A 16,495-nucleotide genomic window follows, 5' to 3' on the forward strand; every position below is an offset into this window, starting at 1 on the left:
GAAAATACTTCAAAGTAGAAAATTGTAAAGGATGAGATTTTTAAAAATAGGAGTTGTAATACTTTCTTTCTGCTAGTAATCTAGCAGATCATCTGCTATGCGCCCCACATAGATGCCACTGGCTGCACCCATGATAGCTGTGCTGTTAAAGAAGGTTCTTCACTGAGTGACCTTTTTATCTTTCCCCAAGTTCCTGATATCTGGCCTTTCATTGGGTTGTGGTAGCCGCACTTAACCAGAACATTGTAAACAGGCATGTTTGAAATGAAGGAGGTGCTCCACATCTGGGTTGTAGTTTGTCCAGATGTGCATGTGAACAGAGTTGTTTCGACCTTGAGGCTTTTCCCCATGGACACTAGATTCTTGGTAGTGGCTAATTCTCAGGTCAGCCTACAGAGGTCTGTATAACCTGCAGAAGGGGCTGCTGAAGAAGCCCGCCCACCCCCCGACTCTGTTCCCACTTCTCCCCTGTGGGGGAGAAGAAGAGCTGGAGGGGAGTGCTTTTTCTTTCCTCTTCCTGCGGGACCTGTCCTTCTGTTAAAGGTTCCACTGTTGGCACTGGGCAGGAGAGACCTGGGAATAAGGGATTCAAGAATCCTGGGGTGGAGTCATCCTAAGAACCTGCAGGAGCAAGGAAAGGGAGAGAGGTGGAATGGGGAATCTCCATGACCCTTTGCACTGAGAAGCTTTCCTGCTACTGAAGCAGCGAGAGCTACACACCCCCCAGCCTGTCCTCATCTCTGTGGAGTCATCCCAAGAGCTCAGTATGTTGCTGTATTTGGTTGTCACAGGGTGAGGGACTTCGCTGGTTAATATTTGTTCAGTCTGGATAGTGACATATCAGCACATGTTATGTTACTCTATATCCTTACCTTTAAACGTGTTTCATAAGTGATAAAGGGACAAAGCTATGCATTTGGCGTGAAGAGAGTCTGTTCTTAAGCAGACATGGTCTGTTCCTTCAGCCTTGCAGCTGGGCAAACTGAATGTCACTGAAATTCTTCATGGGGACCGATACTACCAGAGGGTTACAAAAAGTATTAATGAATTAACAGAAGATTTATCAGTCTTACATAATACCCAGTGCTCATTACATCACGTGCCCTCCTTAATGTCATCACCCAATAACCCCAACCCCCAACCCCTCTCCCCTCCAGCAACCCTCAGTTTGTTTCCTATGATCAAGAGTCACTTATGGTTTGTCTCCCTCTCTGATTTCATCTTGTTTTATTTTTTCCTCTCTTCCCCTATGAGCCTCTGTTTTGTTTCTTAAATTCCACATATCAGTGAGATCATATGATAGCTGCCTTTCTCTGATTGACTTATGTCGGTGAGCATGATATCTAGTTCCAGCCACATCGTTGCAAATGGCAAGATTTCTCTTTTTTTTTTTTCTGATGACCGAGTAGTATTCTGATGTGTGTGTATGTATTATATTTACCACATGTTCTTTATCCATTCATCTGTCGATGGACATCTGGGCTCTTTTCACAGTTGGGCTATTGTGGAAATTGCTGCTACAAACATTGGGGTGCAGGTGTCCCTTCAGATCACTACATTTTATCTTTAGGGTAAATACCCAGTAGTGCGATTGCTGGGTCATATGGTAGCTCTATTTTAAACTTTTTAAGGAACGTCCATACTGTTTTCCAGAGTGGAGCAAACTGTTTTTGATTGCGAATGTGAATACATTTTCCCACCCCTTGTCTGTTACAATTTTCTCACAGACTGTAGATACTTTTCATCTAAATTTCCCAGCTCCATACAGGTCAACCAGTAAGAATTTCAGTGACTCCATGACATTGATACCTGACGAACAGGGAAGTGTGCATTAATTAGTATGTTTATTGCTTTTTAAAACTAGAAGTAAAAATAGGAATTAAGTATATCTGTTTTTTGTCTATTTGTTTCATTTTTCTGATCTGCAAACAATTTAATAGGCCAATCATAGCATATAACAAGGCACATTATTTTTCAAACATTGTATTTAAATCAATGGCAGGTGTGGGATTTGGAAGTACTGTGAAAATAACATCATTTATTTTTGCAGACTTTGTAATTTTCTTCTGGAAAATCCAGACTATCCAAAGAGAGAAGACCGAGTCATTATCAATCCCAGTAGCAGCCTGCTTGCCAGCCAAGATGAGACAAAGGCAAGTGTTGTGCTCTTTGTTTTGCAGTCTGCCTCAAAGTCCTCTGCTTTTTTCATCTTTGTGGTAAGAAAATGCCTTATTGGGACACATTTTTTAAAGACCAGCCAGGAAAATAGGATTTCAGAATACACTTACCCCTTCAATGGGTTTTCCCAACCTGAGTCGCTTTGGATTCTATATTTAACTTCTTTTGTTGTAACTCCAGCGTCTCTTCCCACAAAAAAACAAACCTTCCATATCTTTAGTCTTACAAAGCAAGTTTTTAAGATGAAACAAGAATTGGCCAGGATTCTTTGTATCATTTTGGTAGTGGTTGTTGTTTTTTCAATATTTTATTATGAAAATTTTCAAACATAAAGCCAGAAGAATTTTACACTGATCACGTGTGTATCTACCAGCAATACTATTAGAAGTTAACATTTTATTATATCCACTTCGTCACATACCCATTCCTCTGTCCATCAGTGCATTTCTCTTATATTTCTTATATAATTCTTAGATTTCATTATTATACATTCTTGTGATACATAAATCACAAGAAAATCAACACACTGCCCCATACTTACATACTTCAGCATGCATTTCATCACCTAGAGTTCAATATCTGTTGATAGTTTTTCTTTTGATTTATGACTTATATATAATGCATGCAGCTGTATAACCAAATCCTGTATTAAAATAAAAAGTTTAATTTTTCTAATTTTTTTTTAAGATTTTATTTATTTGAGGAGGGAAAGAGAGAGCAAGCACAAGTGGGTGGAGAGGCAAAGGGAGAAGTAGACTCCCCGCTGAGCAGGGGACCTTCCCCCTGCCCCCCACCTGCCCCACTGATGTGGGGCTCGATCCCAGAACCCCAGGAGCATGACCTGAGCCAAAGGCAGATGCTTAACCAGCTGAGCCACCCAGGCGCCCCTGATTTCTTTTTACATCTTAATCATCATTTTTATTGCAATCCTAACTAGCATTTAGTGTGTCAAGTGGTGAAGGAAAGTGTAGATCAGAACTGCTTCATGGCTGCTTGATCCTTCTGCTCCCCATACTGTCTTTTGACGGTCTCTTTTATGTATTCTGTAGCAGGAAAAATGCTAGTTTTTTCTGAACATTTTGTGGACAGAAGCTGGCTGAAAGCTCGGTTTCAAATCCATAGCTATAATTTTTTACTGGTTCTGGCACATACTCGTCTCCAGACTCCAGACGGCTGATTTAATATCTCCGAACTACCAGTTCCTTCATTTCTGTACAGGACTGGTACCCTCTGTGGAGTAATCATGAATACAAGTGAGATGATTCTGTTTTGTAATAAGCAGTTCTTAAAGTGATGCCCCTTGGTGGGAAATGCGCTATCTGGCTTCCTAATGTCGTGCCCCCCACCCCCTGCCTTCTCGTTCCAGTCGCCTGAGATAGACTTCTTTGATTACTCTCAGTTGGTTCCTCTCGACCAGCGCTGCTTCATCCAGGCTGCTGACCTCCTGATGGCCGACTTCAAAATGCTCAGCAGTCAGGACATCAAGTGGGCCCTGCATGAGCTCAAAGGACACTATGCAATCACCCGAAAGGTGCTGTGCTTGGTCTTCTGGTGGGGTCACACCTCTTGACTGCTTCTTCCTGTGATAACAGAATGAAGAGTTCAGCTTGTGGAAATTGGGATGATTTATGATGGCAAAGCACTAAGGAGTTTGTCAGGGTGAAGATAAATAGACAAAGGTATTTACTGATCAGGAGGAACTGGATGAAAAGAAATCATAGTTTAGAAGCAGGGAAGTTCTGAGGGCACCTGGCTGGCTCAGTCAGTAGAGCGTGTGACTCTTGAACTCACAACTGTGAGTTCCACCTTGGGCATGGAGCCAACTTTAAAAAAAAAAAAAAAAGTTTCAAAAAAGCAGCAGGGAAGTTCTGGTTGGCCCATGAAGACATGACGGGTAATGAATGTTAGTGTGGACGGCAAGATGACTAGGAGTGAAAAGTGTGTTCCGGCGCCCCTCCTTGCTTTCCTCTCCAGCTGGGAGCAGGTCTCCTGATGAATGTGGCCTCACCCCGAGTTTAGATCCCTTCCCCCTTATATGGCCAAGAAGATCCAGGCAGCTGTCAACAAACTCCTCTAATTGTAGGTTAATCTTAGGAAAATTACTGTGAGGGGAACACAGTTAGTGCTTTCTATTTCTGAATCTCATTCCTCATGCCAAATAGGGAATGCTGTGTTGTCATTGAAAAATGAATGAGCTCCCTCCCCCTCACCCAAAAAAAAAAAAAAAAACAAAAAAAAACCAGCGACCACAGCTTGAGGCCTTCCTAGCATCTTCATTGCTCCAGAGGTTCCTGACACCTTTGCCGAGCTCCCAGGGAGCCCAGATGAAAAGGGAAAGGGCAGCAGCAGGAGGTGGCTCCTGTGGCCCGGAGGGTGGGTTGGTCCTATTAGCAATGTTCCGGCTACTGTCCTGGGACCAGTAAAAGGAATTTGACTAGCAGATGCTTCTCCCTGGTCATCCCACAGCCCACTCATCATTTGGGTGGGAAGTTGGTAGGATTTTGTGGTTCACCTCTTTCTTATATCTTCTTTACCCCTTTCCTTGTCTTTCTGATCTTATTTTTTTATAGTGTCTGCTTGTTTCGGTGAGTAGTTGGAAAATATACAGCATTTTAAAATGGGGTTGGGGTGGACTGTTTGAATGAAAGTGGGCTGTTTAAGGGGCAGTACTATTTGGCAGAAGCTAAAACCTGTTGCATTCAGTTAGAACTTCTCCCTGCTGTATGCAAATCACGCCCAGGGGTGTTTTGCCCTGTGGACAGTGATGCTCTTGTGGACTGGGTATGGGAAGCACACCCAGAGATGTTTTCTAATTATGGCCATAGCACATCTTCCCTGTGCCACTCCCCAGACATGATGATAGCTTGGTCTCCTGATATATATATATATATATATATATATATATGCGTGTTCACTGGAGACCATCACATTTCCCTGGATTTTTTCCCTTTGTGTTATAAACATCAAACACACGTAAAATTAACAATTGTACTATAACGAGCCCTGCTTACCCATCACTCAGCTTCAGTAACTCTCAACTCCTGCCCGGTTTTTCGTCCCATGTGGACCCACTTCCTCCCTCCCTGTTTTGTAGCAAACTCCAAGAATTGTTTCATTTTCTTTAAATCCGTAACTATTTCAGTGTTAACCTTTAAAGGATGGATTCTTTTTTGAAAAACAAAATACCAATATCACACCTTAGAAAGTGATGTTATTAGATATCCACTCATTTTGTTCAAACTTCTCTGGATGTGTCAAAAACCTTTAGTCATATTGCGTTCCAAGTAAAAGTCTTTCTTGCAGTTGGTTGATAGGTTACTTAAATCTCTTAATCTCTTAATCCTTCCCCCTTTACTTTTTCTTGCTGCTCATTTATTGAAAAAAATCAGTTTATCTTACCGGTTTTGACAGTCTAGATTTTGCTGACTGTACCCTGTGGCATCATTAACTGGTTCTTTGGTGTACTGTATTTCTTAAAATTTGATAGTTAGATCTAAAATCTTGATCAAACTCAGGTTTAATTTCTGTCCCCCCTTGAATTTTAATTCCATTTCTGCCAGTTGGGTCTTTGACTTTGAGCCTGTGTCTTGAACGTGCAGGGCTTCAGTTCTCTTGGTAAATAGCGGATGTTTTACATGGCTTGAGAATTAGATGGGTTACAGTGTAGAGCAAGCCCAGCACAGTGCTTCGTGTGTATGAGGTTTCAGTGATAAGTTCCCTTCCTTTGCACTTCCTTCCATGTACTGAGGAACAGTTGTCAAGCCTCTGTATTTAGAAATTTCCCAGTAGCCCACCTTCAGTGTGATCTTAAGAGTCAGTTCTTAGAGTAATATTACAAGACCACATTCTCTGATGTGGCCTCCTTAGGTTCACGGTGCTGAATTCACTCTAGAGGGGCCTGTGACCTGAGGACCTGCTCTGGTTTGTTGCCAGCTGGTGGTATGGAGCCTTGGAGTATAGACTCTGCCCCCAGTGCGTGTGTGGTTGAAGATATGTTAGCTCAGCTCTTCATGGATGTGTCCTATGCGTAGTGTAGGTTTCTTGGAGACCACAGTGCAGCTGCAGTAATGTTTCCTCTGGTTGTTAGCTCTGTAGGGACCAAAGTGCTCCCAAAAATAAATAACTTCTAACTAGAGGGAACAGATCATTATTAAAACTCATGGCAGGAGCTCCTTGTTAAAATGAATGTTGATTTTCATCAAAGTAATTTATAGCCATAAATTTAAAAATCAGTTAGTGCCAAAAGGCTTATTTGTAATTTTTTAAACACGCATACACACTACATTTTTAATATACAGTTTTTGTTAAATCTGTTTTTAAAGTTTTATTATTATGACTGTGGAAGTATTCACTGCTGAGGCAAGTAAGGTACTATGATAATGTCTTCTTTCTTGAATTTTCTATTTTTCTTGGAGTTAACATTGGTTTCCTCCGTCTTTTCATTTACTTTTTTTTATTTTTGTTGCTTTGTTTTTTGATGCTGTGGCTGTCAAGTCTAAAACACTGTTCTCATCTCAGTTTGCCTGTTGTCAAACCTGTCCATCAACACTCAGTTCATTTTTTTCCCTTCCTCCTCCATGCCTCTGTATAGCTTTCCGCTTGGGAGTGCCCTTTGCCTTTGAACAGAGTTTGATCCTCTGTGTTCTAGATCTTGACCGCTTTTTCTGTCTTGGTTTACACACTCACACTTGGCTTATAGTTCTCTGCGCTGAAAATTATTTCTCCACCAAGTTTCTCCTTAATAATCCTGCCACAAATACAACTGTCTCTTTCATTCAGACAGCACATTGAGTGCCTACTATGGGCCATGCCCTGGGAGAGTCACGGTGAACAGTGCAAGGCCCCTTCCCTTATGGTGCTTAATACTAGTGGACAGTGTTCTCTCTTTTAATCACCCTTAACTTCTGTTCCTCTGACATGTGCTCATTCTGAGGGTCTCCACTTCCCAGCCTCCCCAGATTTCTTCCCTGTGTACTTTAATGATCACCTCGGTCTCCTTATAGGTCACAACGTCTGCATTTTTGGACCTGACCCTCACCAGGCTCCACAGAGGAGTCTGTGGCCTCTTCTCAGCTTTTATTTCATCAGATACCCATTGTAGTATTTCTAGGTCATGCCTTAAAGGAATTTTGGCCATTGTCAAGATATCCTAAGAATCTTAGCAGACTATATCCTTGGTTCTCAGAACCAGTACCTTGAGTGGGGATTTGATTTGTGAATGTGAGCAAGCTGGAGGGAGAAATACCAGATAAGTGTAAAAGGAAAAATTATCTTCGATATCTGTTGTTCCTGTGTTCCTCCTGGTCGGTTTTTTTGAGTACTTTGTGATAGTTATCAGCCAGACCCTGAAAACAATGGCATCTGTAGAACACAGATTAGCTTCCTTCCAAAGAGCTTTCAGTCTGAGAAGATTAAAGGGAAAAGAAAATTAAAATGGTGTGATGAGTGTTACAAAAGAGTGAATAAATGTACATGAGAACACTAGGAAAGAAAGGGTGGGTGTCATTTGAACTAGGTCTTAAGGGAAAGTTGTTTTCACTAGAGAAATCTTGTGTGCAGAGGCAAAAAAAAAAAAAAAAAGTAACCATGGTGCCTTTGAGGAAGTAGGTATGAATTTATAACTAGCAGTTCTTAAAAGGGAAGAACTTTGATTTATAATTGTATTTGTTCTATTTAACTAAATCTTTAGTTAATATTAAGATAAGGGGCGGTTGTCATAACTACTGAACTAAGATTTTGGAGTCTCCTTTAATTGGTCAGCCACATTTGTTTTAAGATACAGTTTTCCTGACAAGGGCCAGTATGGATTTTTTTTCCTTCTAACAGAAATAGTATTTAAATTGGACCAAGGTAATGACCTCATTTCACCTCCAGACAAAAGGGTGGTGTGGTTGAAGACCCAGTGGGCTACCAGGTAAAAGTTCTGAACTAAGTTCACATTCCCATTTCATTAGTTACTTATAAATGATATCTACCCTTTAATAACCACATTTGTAAATTTAGGTTATTTTAACCTGTCCTGCCTTCAGCAGATAGCCCTGGTTCAAGGATAGAGTGCTTACCTCTAGGTAAAACTGATAGAAATTAGTGGTCTTGCCGTGGAGTACAAACATGTCACTTTAAGACTGGTACCTAAGTGTTTGTGGGAACAGAGAGTCATAGGGAGGATGTTGATCAGGAAGATGGAGAAGTAGTAGGATGGCTTCTGCTGTCAGCCAGCCCTCCGTGGGTTTCCCTGAACCGCTCCGTGAGGGCAAGGCGATGTCAGAGAGAAGAAGGAGCCTTAGTTCTGCGATGGCCTGAGTTCATATCCTAGCTTTAATTAATTTGACTGGGGCAGTGTCCTTCTCTGTAAGCCTCGCTTCCCTCTGCTGTGAAAGAAGCCCGCCCTCAGAGGGTTGCTGTGAGAATCCTATGACCTGAGGGGTCGCCAGACCCACACAGGATGCGTCATTCACAGAGGTGTATAAGCCCATGGCGATTCCCTTCCTGTTCCCAAACTTAAGAACTTTGGGAAGGAGGGGATAGAAGGTAGATGAGGGTACAAAGATGATCTGTCCCTCTTCTGTAGCTAAAACACTTGTTTTCTCTTGCTTTCATTTTACCGCAGGGGACACAGCCGTTTTCCTAAGATAAACATTCAGAATGTGACTTACTGGCAACATTCCTGTAACACACCAATATCCCTGTAACCTTTTGTTAATCACTGAGAGTATGAAATGCAAACCCCGCAGGTTGCCAAGGTTACACCCTGGGCTTTGGTCACCTTCTGTGGCCTCCAGAAGCCCATCGTCCAGCGGAGGGGCTGACATGAAACAGAATCAAATAAGTGTATCATTACTGTTACCAGCATTTCAAAGAAAAATAAAAAGTACTCCGAAAGCATGTAGCCCGAGGACCCAGGGTGGACCGAGAGGCTCCAGGAAGGCCTCCCTGAGCAAGAGACATTTAACCACAGACCTGAGTGTTGTATAAGTAGGAGTTCAGTAAGTGGGGTTTGGGGGGTGTCCCTTCCTGGAATGAAGGAATACTATAGAAGAGCTAAGTTGGAGGGAAAGGATCATTAATTCAGCCTGGGAAGCATTGAGTTGCCAGCCTGTTGAGTGAAGCTTGTGAGACATCCAAGTAGACAGGATTCATTTGGGTGCTTGAATGGCCAAAGGAGATGGGATCGTGAGGGTCATTGGCACTTGCCGGGTGACCTCCCCACCTGGACGAGGTAGGCACAGGGAGAGCCGAGGCTGCCTGGAGGCCTTCAAACGTGTGAAGACCAAGCGGAGGGAGGGTGGCGAGGAGTGGGCAGAGAGGAGGCGGGACGCCAGGCGCGGGGAGCAGTCAGTGTTACCAGTACAGCTGAGAGGCCAGGTGAGATGAGGACTAAAATGTAGGGGCTGGAGTTTGCCTCCTGTTACCAAGGAGATGAGCTAATGGAAAGATGGGCTTCGGGCCCGATTGGAGGGAGCTGGGAAATGCACACAGGGTGAGATGAGCAAACAGGGCAGGTGGCCTCTTCAAGCAGTTCGGGGTGGGGTGTTGTCGCTGGTACCTAAAAAGGGAAGGAGGCCAGGGAGGAGGGATTTTTTTTTTTTTTTTTAAGATTTTTTATTTATTTATTTGACAGAGACAGCAAAAGAGGGAACACAAGCAGGGGGAATGGGAGAGGGAGAAGCAGGCTTCCCACTGAGCAGGGAGCCCGATGCTGGGTTCGATCCCAGGACCCTGGGATCATGACCTGAGCCTAAGGCAGATGCTTAATGACTGAGCCACCCAGGCACGCCCCCTTTTTTTTAAGATGGCAAGACTTGAGCATATTGAAATGTCAGTTGGAAAGATTTAAAAAAGAGGGAAGCTCAGAAGGAAAGGAATTATCACTGGCATAAAACGTTTGCCCTCCAGTGTGCTGTACAGAGAGGGGACACAGGTGAAGCCACAAGGAATATGGCAGTGTTGGTGGAAAGTGGACGGGAGAGTGTTGGCCAGAGGTGTGCCATTTAGGGTATGCCTGTAGAGTGTGACTCTCCAGCCATCTGTTAAGTGGCCCACCCTGCACACAGCCGAGACAGCTTGCCCACTTGCTGTTTTCTTATGTTGCTTTGTCAGTAAGCGTTCGGTTCTGCCCTTGTAGCAGTTTGTGAAAGTCAGAAAGCGAAAATAATGAAAACACTCCCTGTTCACTTTGCTGCAGCCTGTTTCTGGTAAGCTGTGCAGGGAAGCTAGCTGAAACTGAGAGTCAGAATGAGATTTGGGGTTGCCGGGGTTGCCCGGGTTTCCCGTATTCTTGTGTCCCATGTACAGCAGTAACTTTTCTTTTTCTAAATTTTCAGGCCTTTTCTGATGCCATTAAAAAATGGCAGGAGCTATCACCGGAAACCAGTGGAAAAAGAAAAAAAAGAAAAGAAATGAATCAGTACTCTTACATAGATTTCAAGTTTGAACAAGGTAATAGCCAACTCTGAATTTTGCCAACTGTGTGAAGCAGCTCTGTGGAGCCTTCTGCTTCCCACACAGCCCATAAAGGCTGCTGTGGCATGGCCACCCTGCCAGGCCAGCCCAAGGACTGGCTGCGTGGCCTTCTTTGGGGATGCAGCCATATGTTTAGGAAGGGCTGTGGTTGCCACCCTCCTTCTTTCTGCCTAGGGTACACTGTGATCGGAACATCGTGTATAGTGGCAAAGAACTCATGTGTGGGAAAGTGGGGATGCTCCCAAGCTGGGGGGTAGGAGGCTAATCTTGAAGGTTTGACAAGAATTAGCTTTATCTTTAGAAAAATTACTTAGGCCAGAGATTGATTGCTCCCTGCAGAGGGACCACTTGTGTGCCTGAGAGAGTGGCTTCTGCACAGGAGAAACCAGCAGCTCCTAAACAGCCACTAGTGTGCTGAACATTGTGTTATTGATGATGTAACTGCCGAGAGCCCTTCCAGAGACGTTACCTTGGGTCTAATCCCCACCCCCAGGGTAAACGTGTTAAATTTTACATCAAATCTGATACGAGTTGCTTGTGTCTGAGAAAAGAGCCCACTGTCACTTCTCCTATAGATTGTGTCATAAACAGTAAATTTTCCTTTTGTTTTCTCTTCTGTGTCTTTCTCTTAAATCAATACTTACTTATGTAACTTGATTTCAGGTCTGACTAAATGGAAAATCTGTGAGCTAACTGTGGAGTTAGAAAGTTTTGGGGGTGGGCGCCTGGGTGGCTCAGTGGGTTGGGCCGCTGCCTTCGGCTCAGGTCATGATCTCGGGGTCCTGGGATCGAGTCCCACATCGGGCTCTCTGCTCAGCGGGGAGCCTGCTTCCCTCTCTCTCTCTGCCTGCCTCTCTGTCTACTTGTGATCTCTGTCTGTCAAATAAATAAATAAAATCTTTAAAAAAAAAAAAAAAAAAAAGAAAGTTTTGGGGGTTCTGAGCTCCTCGGTATCTAAAATGAATCCCCTAGGCTCTGACTCCTGAGGTCCCCGAGCTAGTCTGTGGAGCAGCGCTCTCCTGCTGTGACACTCTTACAGGTCTGCCAGAGAACGGAAAAGTGGGGGCAGTGCGTAGGTGGTTCTTCTTTCAGCTAAATTTATCCAGTTTAGACTCGGCATCCCAAATACATAGCCGTTCCATATTTGTTTCTGTCAGTGGTAGAGAATAGAAAGTACCACTTTGCAAAATGGTTCACTCCCTTGTTGGTCACCTCTATCTTTTAGAAAATTCTTTTCTATCAGGTCAAAATGTACCTTCCCAAAATTTCTTGCCATGGGTGTAGTTCTTGTCTCTGAAAAGACTTGGAATCTGTCTCTTCCTCCTCTGTATTTCTGAGTGCCTTTCTCTGTGTGTCTCCTCTAGCTTGTCAGAATCTTTGAAAGTCTGGGTGGGCAGGGTACTCCAGATGAGTCTGCTGTGTGGAGACAACTCTCAGCACTAATATTTACGGCTAACAGATACATTTAACCTTCCTTGACAGCAGTTTACAAGTACAGATTGTCTCAGAGTCTTCCATTTGCTCCAGGAATCTAATTTTTCACCTGTTCGGCCATTTTTCCATCCAAGCACCACTGTTTGGGTTACATGTTGCTTGGCTCAAAGAGGGAGTCAGGATTCTCCCTCACTGTCCTTTCAATGGTTTCATGAGCTGACCAGTAGACTGTCTTCTCATGAAGAGTCTGGGTAGAATCTGGATCTAAACTGAACATCAATAAAAAATGCAACATACTATTTCTCAAAACTGACCAAGAAAAAAGACACAAATTACCAGTATCAGGAGTTTTCACCCCTTATAGGGCCTCTCACCATAGACCCTACAAACAGCCAATGCAGAATACTGTGAACAGCTTTACACCCATGAATCTGACAACTTAAATGAAATGGACCAGTTCCTCAAAAAACAAAATACCAAGACTTACCCATGTTTAAATTGATAACTTAGCCCTGTAGCTCTCAAGGAAACTGAATTAATAATTTTAATAATAAAATTAACAATTTTAATAAATTTAATTAATAATTAAAAAAGAAATCTCCAGCCTCATTTGGTTTCACTGGAAAAGCCTTCTAAAAAAGTTTAGAAGAATTGGGCGCCTGGGTAGCTCAGTGGGTTAAAGCCTCTGCCTTTGGCTCAGGTCCTGATCCCAGGGTCCTAGGATCGAGCCCTGCATCGGGCTTTCTGCTCAGCAGGGAGCCTGCTTCCTCCTCTTTCTCTGCCTGCTTCTCTGCCTGCTTGTAATCTCTGTCTGTCAAATAAATAAAATCTTTAAAAAAAAGTTTAGAAGAATTAATACTAGTTCTGCATAGTAGCTTCTAGAAAATAAAAGAGTAGGAAGCACTTTCCAATTCATTTTATGCAGTCAGTATTAACCCAGATAACAAAAGCCAACAAAGACAGCACAGAAAACTATAGACCAATATCCCTCATGAATAGGCATGCAAAATCCGTTAACAAAATACCAGCAAATAGGAATTAGCGATATATAAGAGAATTATGTGCCATGACCAAGTCAGGTGTATTCCAGGGGTATAAGGCTCATTTAGTATTTTGAAGAGCAGTCAGTATAATCCACCATATTAACAGGTTAAAGAAGGAAAATTACATGACCGTGTTAAATGATACAGAAAAGTCATTTAACAGTATTTAACACCTAATCATGATTAAAACTCAGGAAATTAGGAACTTGAGAAGAGCTGCTTCAACTTGATAACCTCTATAAGAAAAATCTAAAGCTAATGTTGTATTTAATAGTGAATCCTTTTCCCCTCAGTCAGTAATGGGGGAAGCATGCCATCTGTTTACTGCTGTTCAACATGAATTGGAAGTTATAGCCAATGAGGAAACTCCAAGGAATCTACTGAAAATACATCTTCTACAATCATTAAATAAGTTCAGTGTCATTGCAAGGTATAAGGTCAACCTGGAAAAACTGATATTTCTATATACTATATATATATTATATATATATATATATATTATATATATATTATATATATATATATATATAATCAGCATGTGGAAATCGCAGTACAATACTATTTATAATTACTGCCTCTCCCATTAAATACTTGGTTTAAAGCTAACAAAACATGTATAAGACTTGTGATTTAAAAAAACAAAAAACTAGAAAACACTGAAGAAAGAAACCAAAGGTTGATGGCAGTGGAGACCTGTTTTGTGATCATGGACAGGAAAACCCAGCATTGTAAGGATGTCAGTCCTACCCAAATTGATACATCCTCCCCAAATTGATACATAGTTCCCAGCAAAACTTTCTGGTAGCTATAGGAAAGTTTATGCTAGAATTTTTATGGAAAGGCAAGGTACTGGACTAGCCAAAAATTTTGAAGAGAGTAAGTGGGAGAAGTGTCAGGAACCTAATAGAGTAAATCTTGAGAAAGCCAAAATGAAGAGACTATGAAGAAGAGACTTTAGAGAGTGAGTAGATGATCTGGGTAGAACAGACAGTTTTCTAGAAAACATAAATTACCAAATGCACAGAAATAAAAAAGCTGAACAGGCCAATAGCATTGTCTGATATTTATCATTCTGTTATCTTTTACTCTAAATATTTGTTACTTATTGTAGATTTAGGTGCTACTCTTTCAGCTTTTCTGTATGAAGGTTTTCAAAGTAAAAAGTTTAAAAAAACATTCATCAGACACATGTTGCCCTACCAGAATGACTGCGATTACAGACTGACAGTTACAGGTGATAGGGACGTGGTATGACACACTGCCAGTGTGTCATACTTTGTCATGCTTTGGAAAACTGGCACTATTTTCTAAAGCTGCAAATATGCCTATCTCTGATCCAGCATTCCCACTCCCTCATGTATGCTCTGCTGAATTGCAGACACATTCAACAGCCCTGTTCACAGTAACCCAGAACTGTAAACCCAGCTGTCTTTAGTAGAATGAATAATAAAGTGTGGTATATTCACACGGTGGTGTACTGCCAGGATAGGAGGGACCTTCCATTTGGAGCGTAACAAGGAAAAGGAAAATGAAAGTCAAAATATATGCATGGTAAGTTAGGAAATGGTAAGGGGCTGAATTTTCCTGAACGTAGACTACATTATTGGAGTTAGAAATGTACTGTTGGGGGATACATGGGGGATTGAGCCACAGGAGCCTGGAAGGGACGCCCTGGATTCCTCGCAACAGTTGTCTGCATGATTTTGCATTGTCATATGCCTCCTAGGTGACATAAAAATAGAAAAGAGGATGTTCTTTCTGGAAAATAAGCGGCGACATTGTAGGTCCTACGACCGGCGTGCCCTTCTTCCGGCTGTGCAGCAAGAGCAGGAGTTCTATGAGCAGAAAATCAAAGAAATGGCAGAGGTAGGAGGATGGGTTTGGGTTGTGTTTCTGACATTCTGGTTTGGTCTTAGGGCTTAGTATAAAACTATCCTTTAAGATTTACGTTGTCTTTGAAGCAGTTGGTGTAAATAAACTAATAAACTATAAAGCTTAAAAAAAAAAAAAAAACCTGGGACGCCTGGGTGGCTCAGTTGGTTAAGCAGCTGCCTTCGGCTCAGGTCATGATCCTGGCGTCCTGGGATCGAGTCCCACATCGGGCTCCTTGCTCATCAGGGAGCCTGCTTCTTCCTCTGCCTCTGCCTGCCATTCTTTCTGCCTGTGTCTGCCCTCCCCCCAAAAAAAAAAAAAAAAGTCTAAAAAAAAAAAAAAACCTGGGTTTTGTAAGGATATTGACTGAAGGTCACCATTTTATAAATTAGGTGCTTGTTAAGAGAATTTAATTTGGAGCTTGGTGAACATAAGTATTTCACCTCCCTCAGCCTCTAGTAATGGAGAACAACCAGAGAGAGAGCCCACTTAGCTCTTCAGTTCTTCCAATTAAACTGTGAAGTGTATAGGGCGACCTGATATATATACTGGTGGTAGATATACCAGTTTATATACTGGTGGTTTACTACGTATTACTACATATTTAACCCACTGAGCCACCCAGGCGCTCCTGCACTCAGCGTTTAAAAAAGAAGTCTGTGAGGGGCACCTGGGTGGCTCAGTGGGTTAAGCCTCTGCCTTCAGCTTGGGTCATGATCTCAGGGTCCTGGGATCGAGCCCCACATCAGGCTCTCTGCTCAGCAGGGAGCCCGCTTTCCCCTTTCTCTCTGCCTGCCTCTCACCTACTTGAGATCTCTGTCAAATTAAAAAGAAAAAAATCTAAAAAAGAAGTCCGTGTTACCTAAAAATGCCTTTGATGAGGGGCACCTGGGCAGCTCTGTTCCTTAAGCATGTCTCACATCGTGATCTCAGGTCTTGAGATTGAGCCCCGCCTCCCCCTTTGCACTGGGAATGGGCCCTGCTTGAAACTGTCTCCTCTCTCTCCTTCCCCCCACTGCATGTGTATGTGTGTGTGCTCGCTCACTTGCTCTCAAAAAAAAAAATAAGTAATGAGGGATTCCTGGGTGGCTCAATAGGTTAAACCGCTGCCTTCGGCTCAGGCCATGGGATCGAGTCCCACATTGGGCTCCCTGCTCAGCAGGGAGCTTGCTTCTCCCCCTCCTTCTGTCTGCAGCTCCCCCTGCTTTTGTGCTTTCTCTCTCTCTGTCAAATCAATAAATAAAAATCTTTAAAAAAATAAAAAATAAAATAAAACTGCTTTGTGTGCCATTGTTTGCAGTAGCGGTGTGGATTTGGTTATTCTCCTTGATGGATGTCCGGGGTTGTTTCCGTTGTTTTTGCTATTAGAAATAGTGCCATGGTGAATAACCTTGAGCATCCCGTATTTCCTACTTCTGCCCCCTAGTATCTTTGGGATACATCCCTAGAAGTGCCTCTGGTGAATCAAAGTACCTAAATACGTAGGTAATGTGTCATACATAGTG

The 16,495-nt window shown here is 42.6% G+C and overlaps 1 protein-coding gene across 3 annotated transcripts in view; it reads left to right on the top strand.

Annotated features, from left to right (window-relative positions):
• Window positions 1-16,495, top strand: part of LOC111145640 (ring finger protein 216) — a 143,133-nt gene that overhangs the window by 37,655 nt on the left and 88,983 nt on the right. For all 3 annotated transcript variants that reach the window (XM_022500688.1, XM_022500687.1, XM_022500689.1), the window contains exons 6-9: window positions 2,051-2,153; window positions 3,545-3,709; window positions 10,503-10,617; window positions 14,845-14,984. In XM_022500688.1, coding sequence (XP_022356396.1) covers window positions 2,051-2,153; window positions 3,545-3,709; window positions 10,503-10,617; window positions 14,845-14,984 — 523 coding nt within the window. The remainder of the gene's footprint in view (window positions 1-2,050; window positions 2,154-3,544; window positions 3,710-10,502; window positions 10,618-14,844; window positions 14,985-16,495) is intronic.

Source organism: Enhydra lutris, unplaced genomic scaffold (genome assembly GCF_002288905.1).
Source record: "Enhydra lutris kenyoni isolate GAN:26980312 unplaced genomic scaffold, ASM228890v2 scaffoldscaffold13, whole genome shotgun sequence".
Classification (NCBI taxonomy): Eukaryota; Metazoa; Chordata; class Mammalia; order Carnivora; family Mustelidae; genus Enhydra; species Enhydra lutris.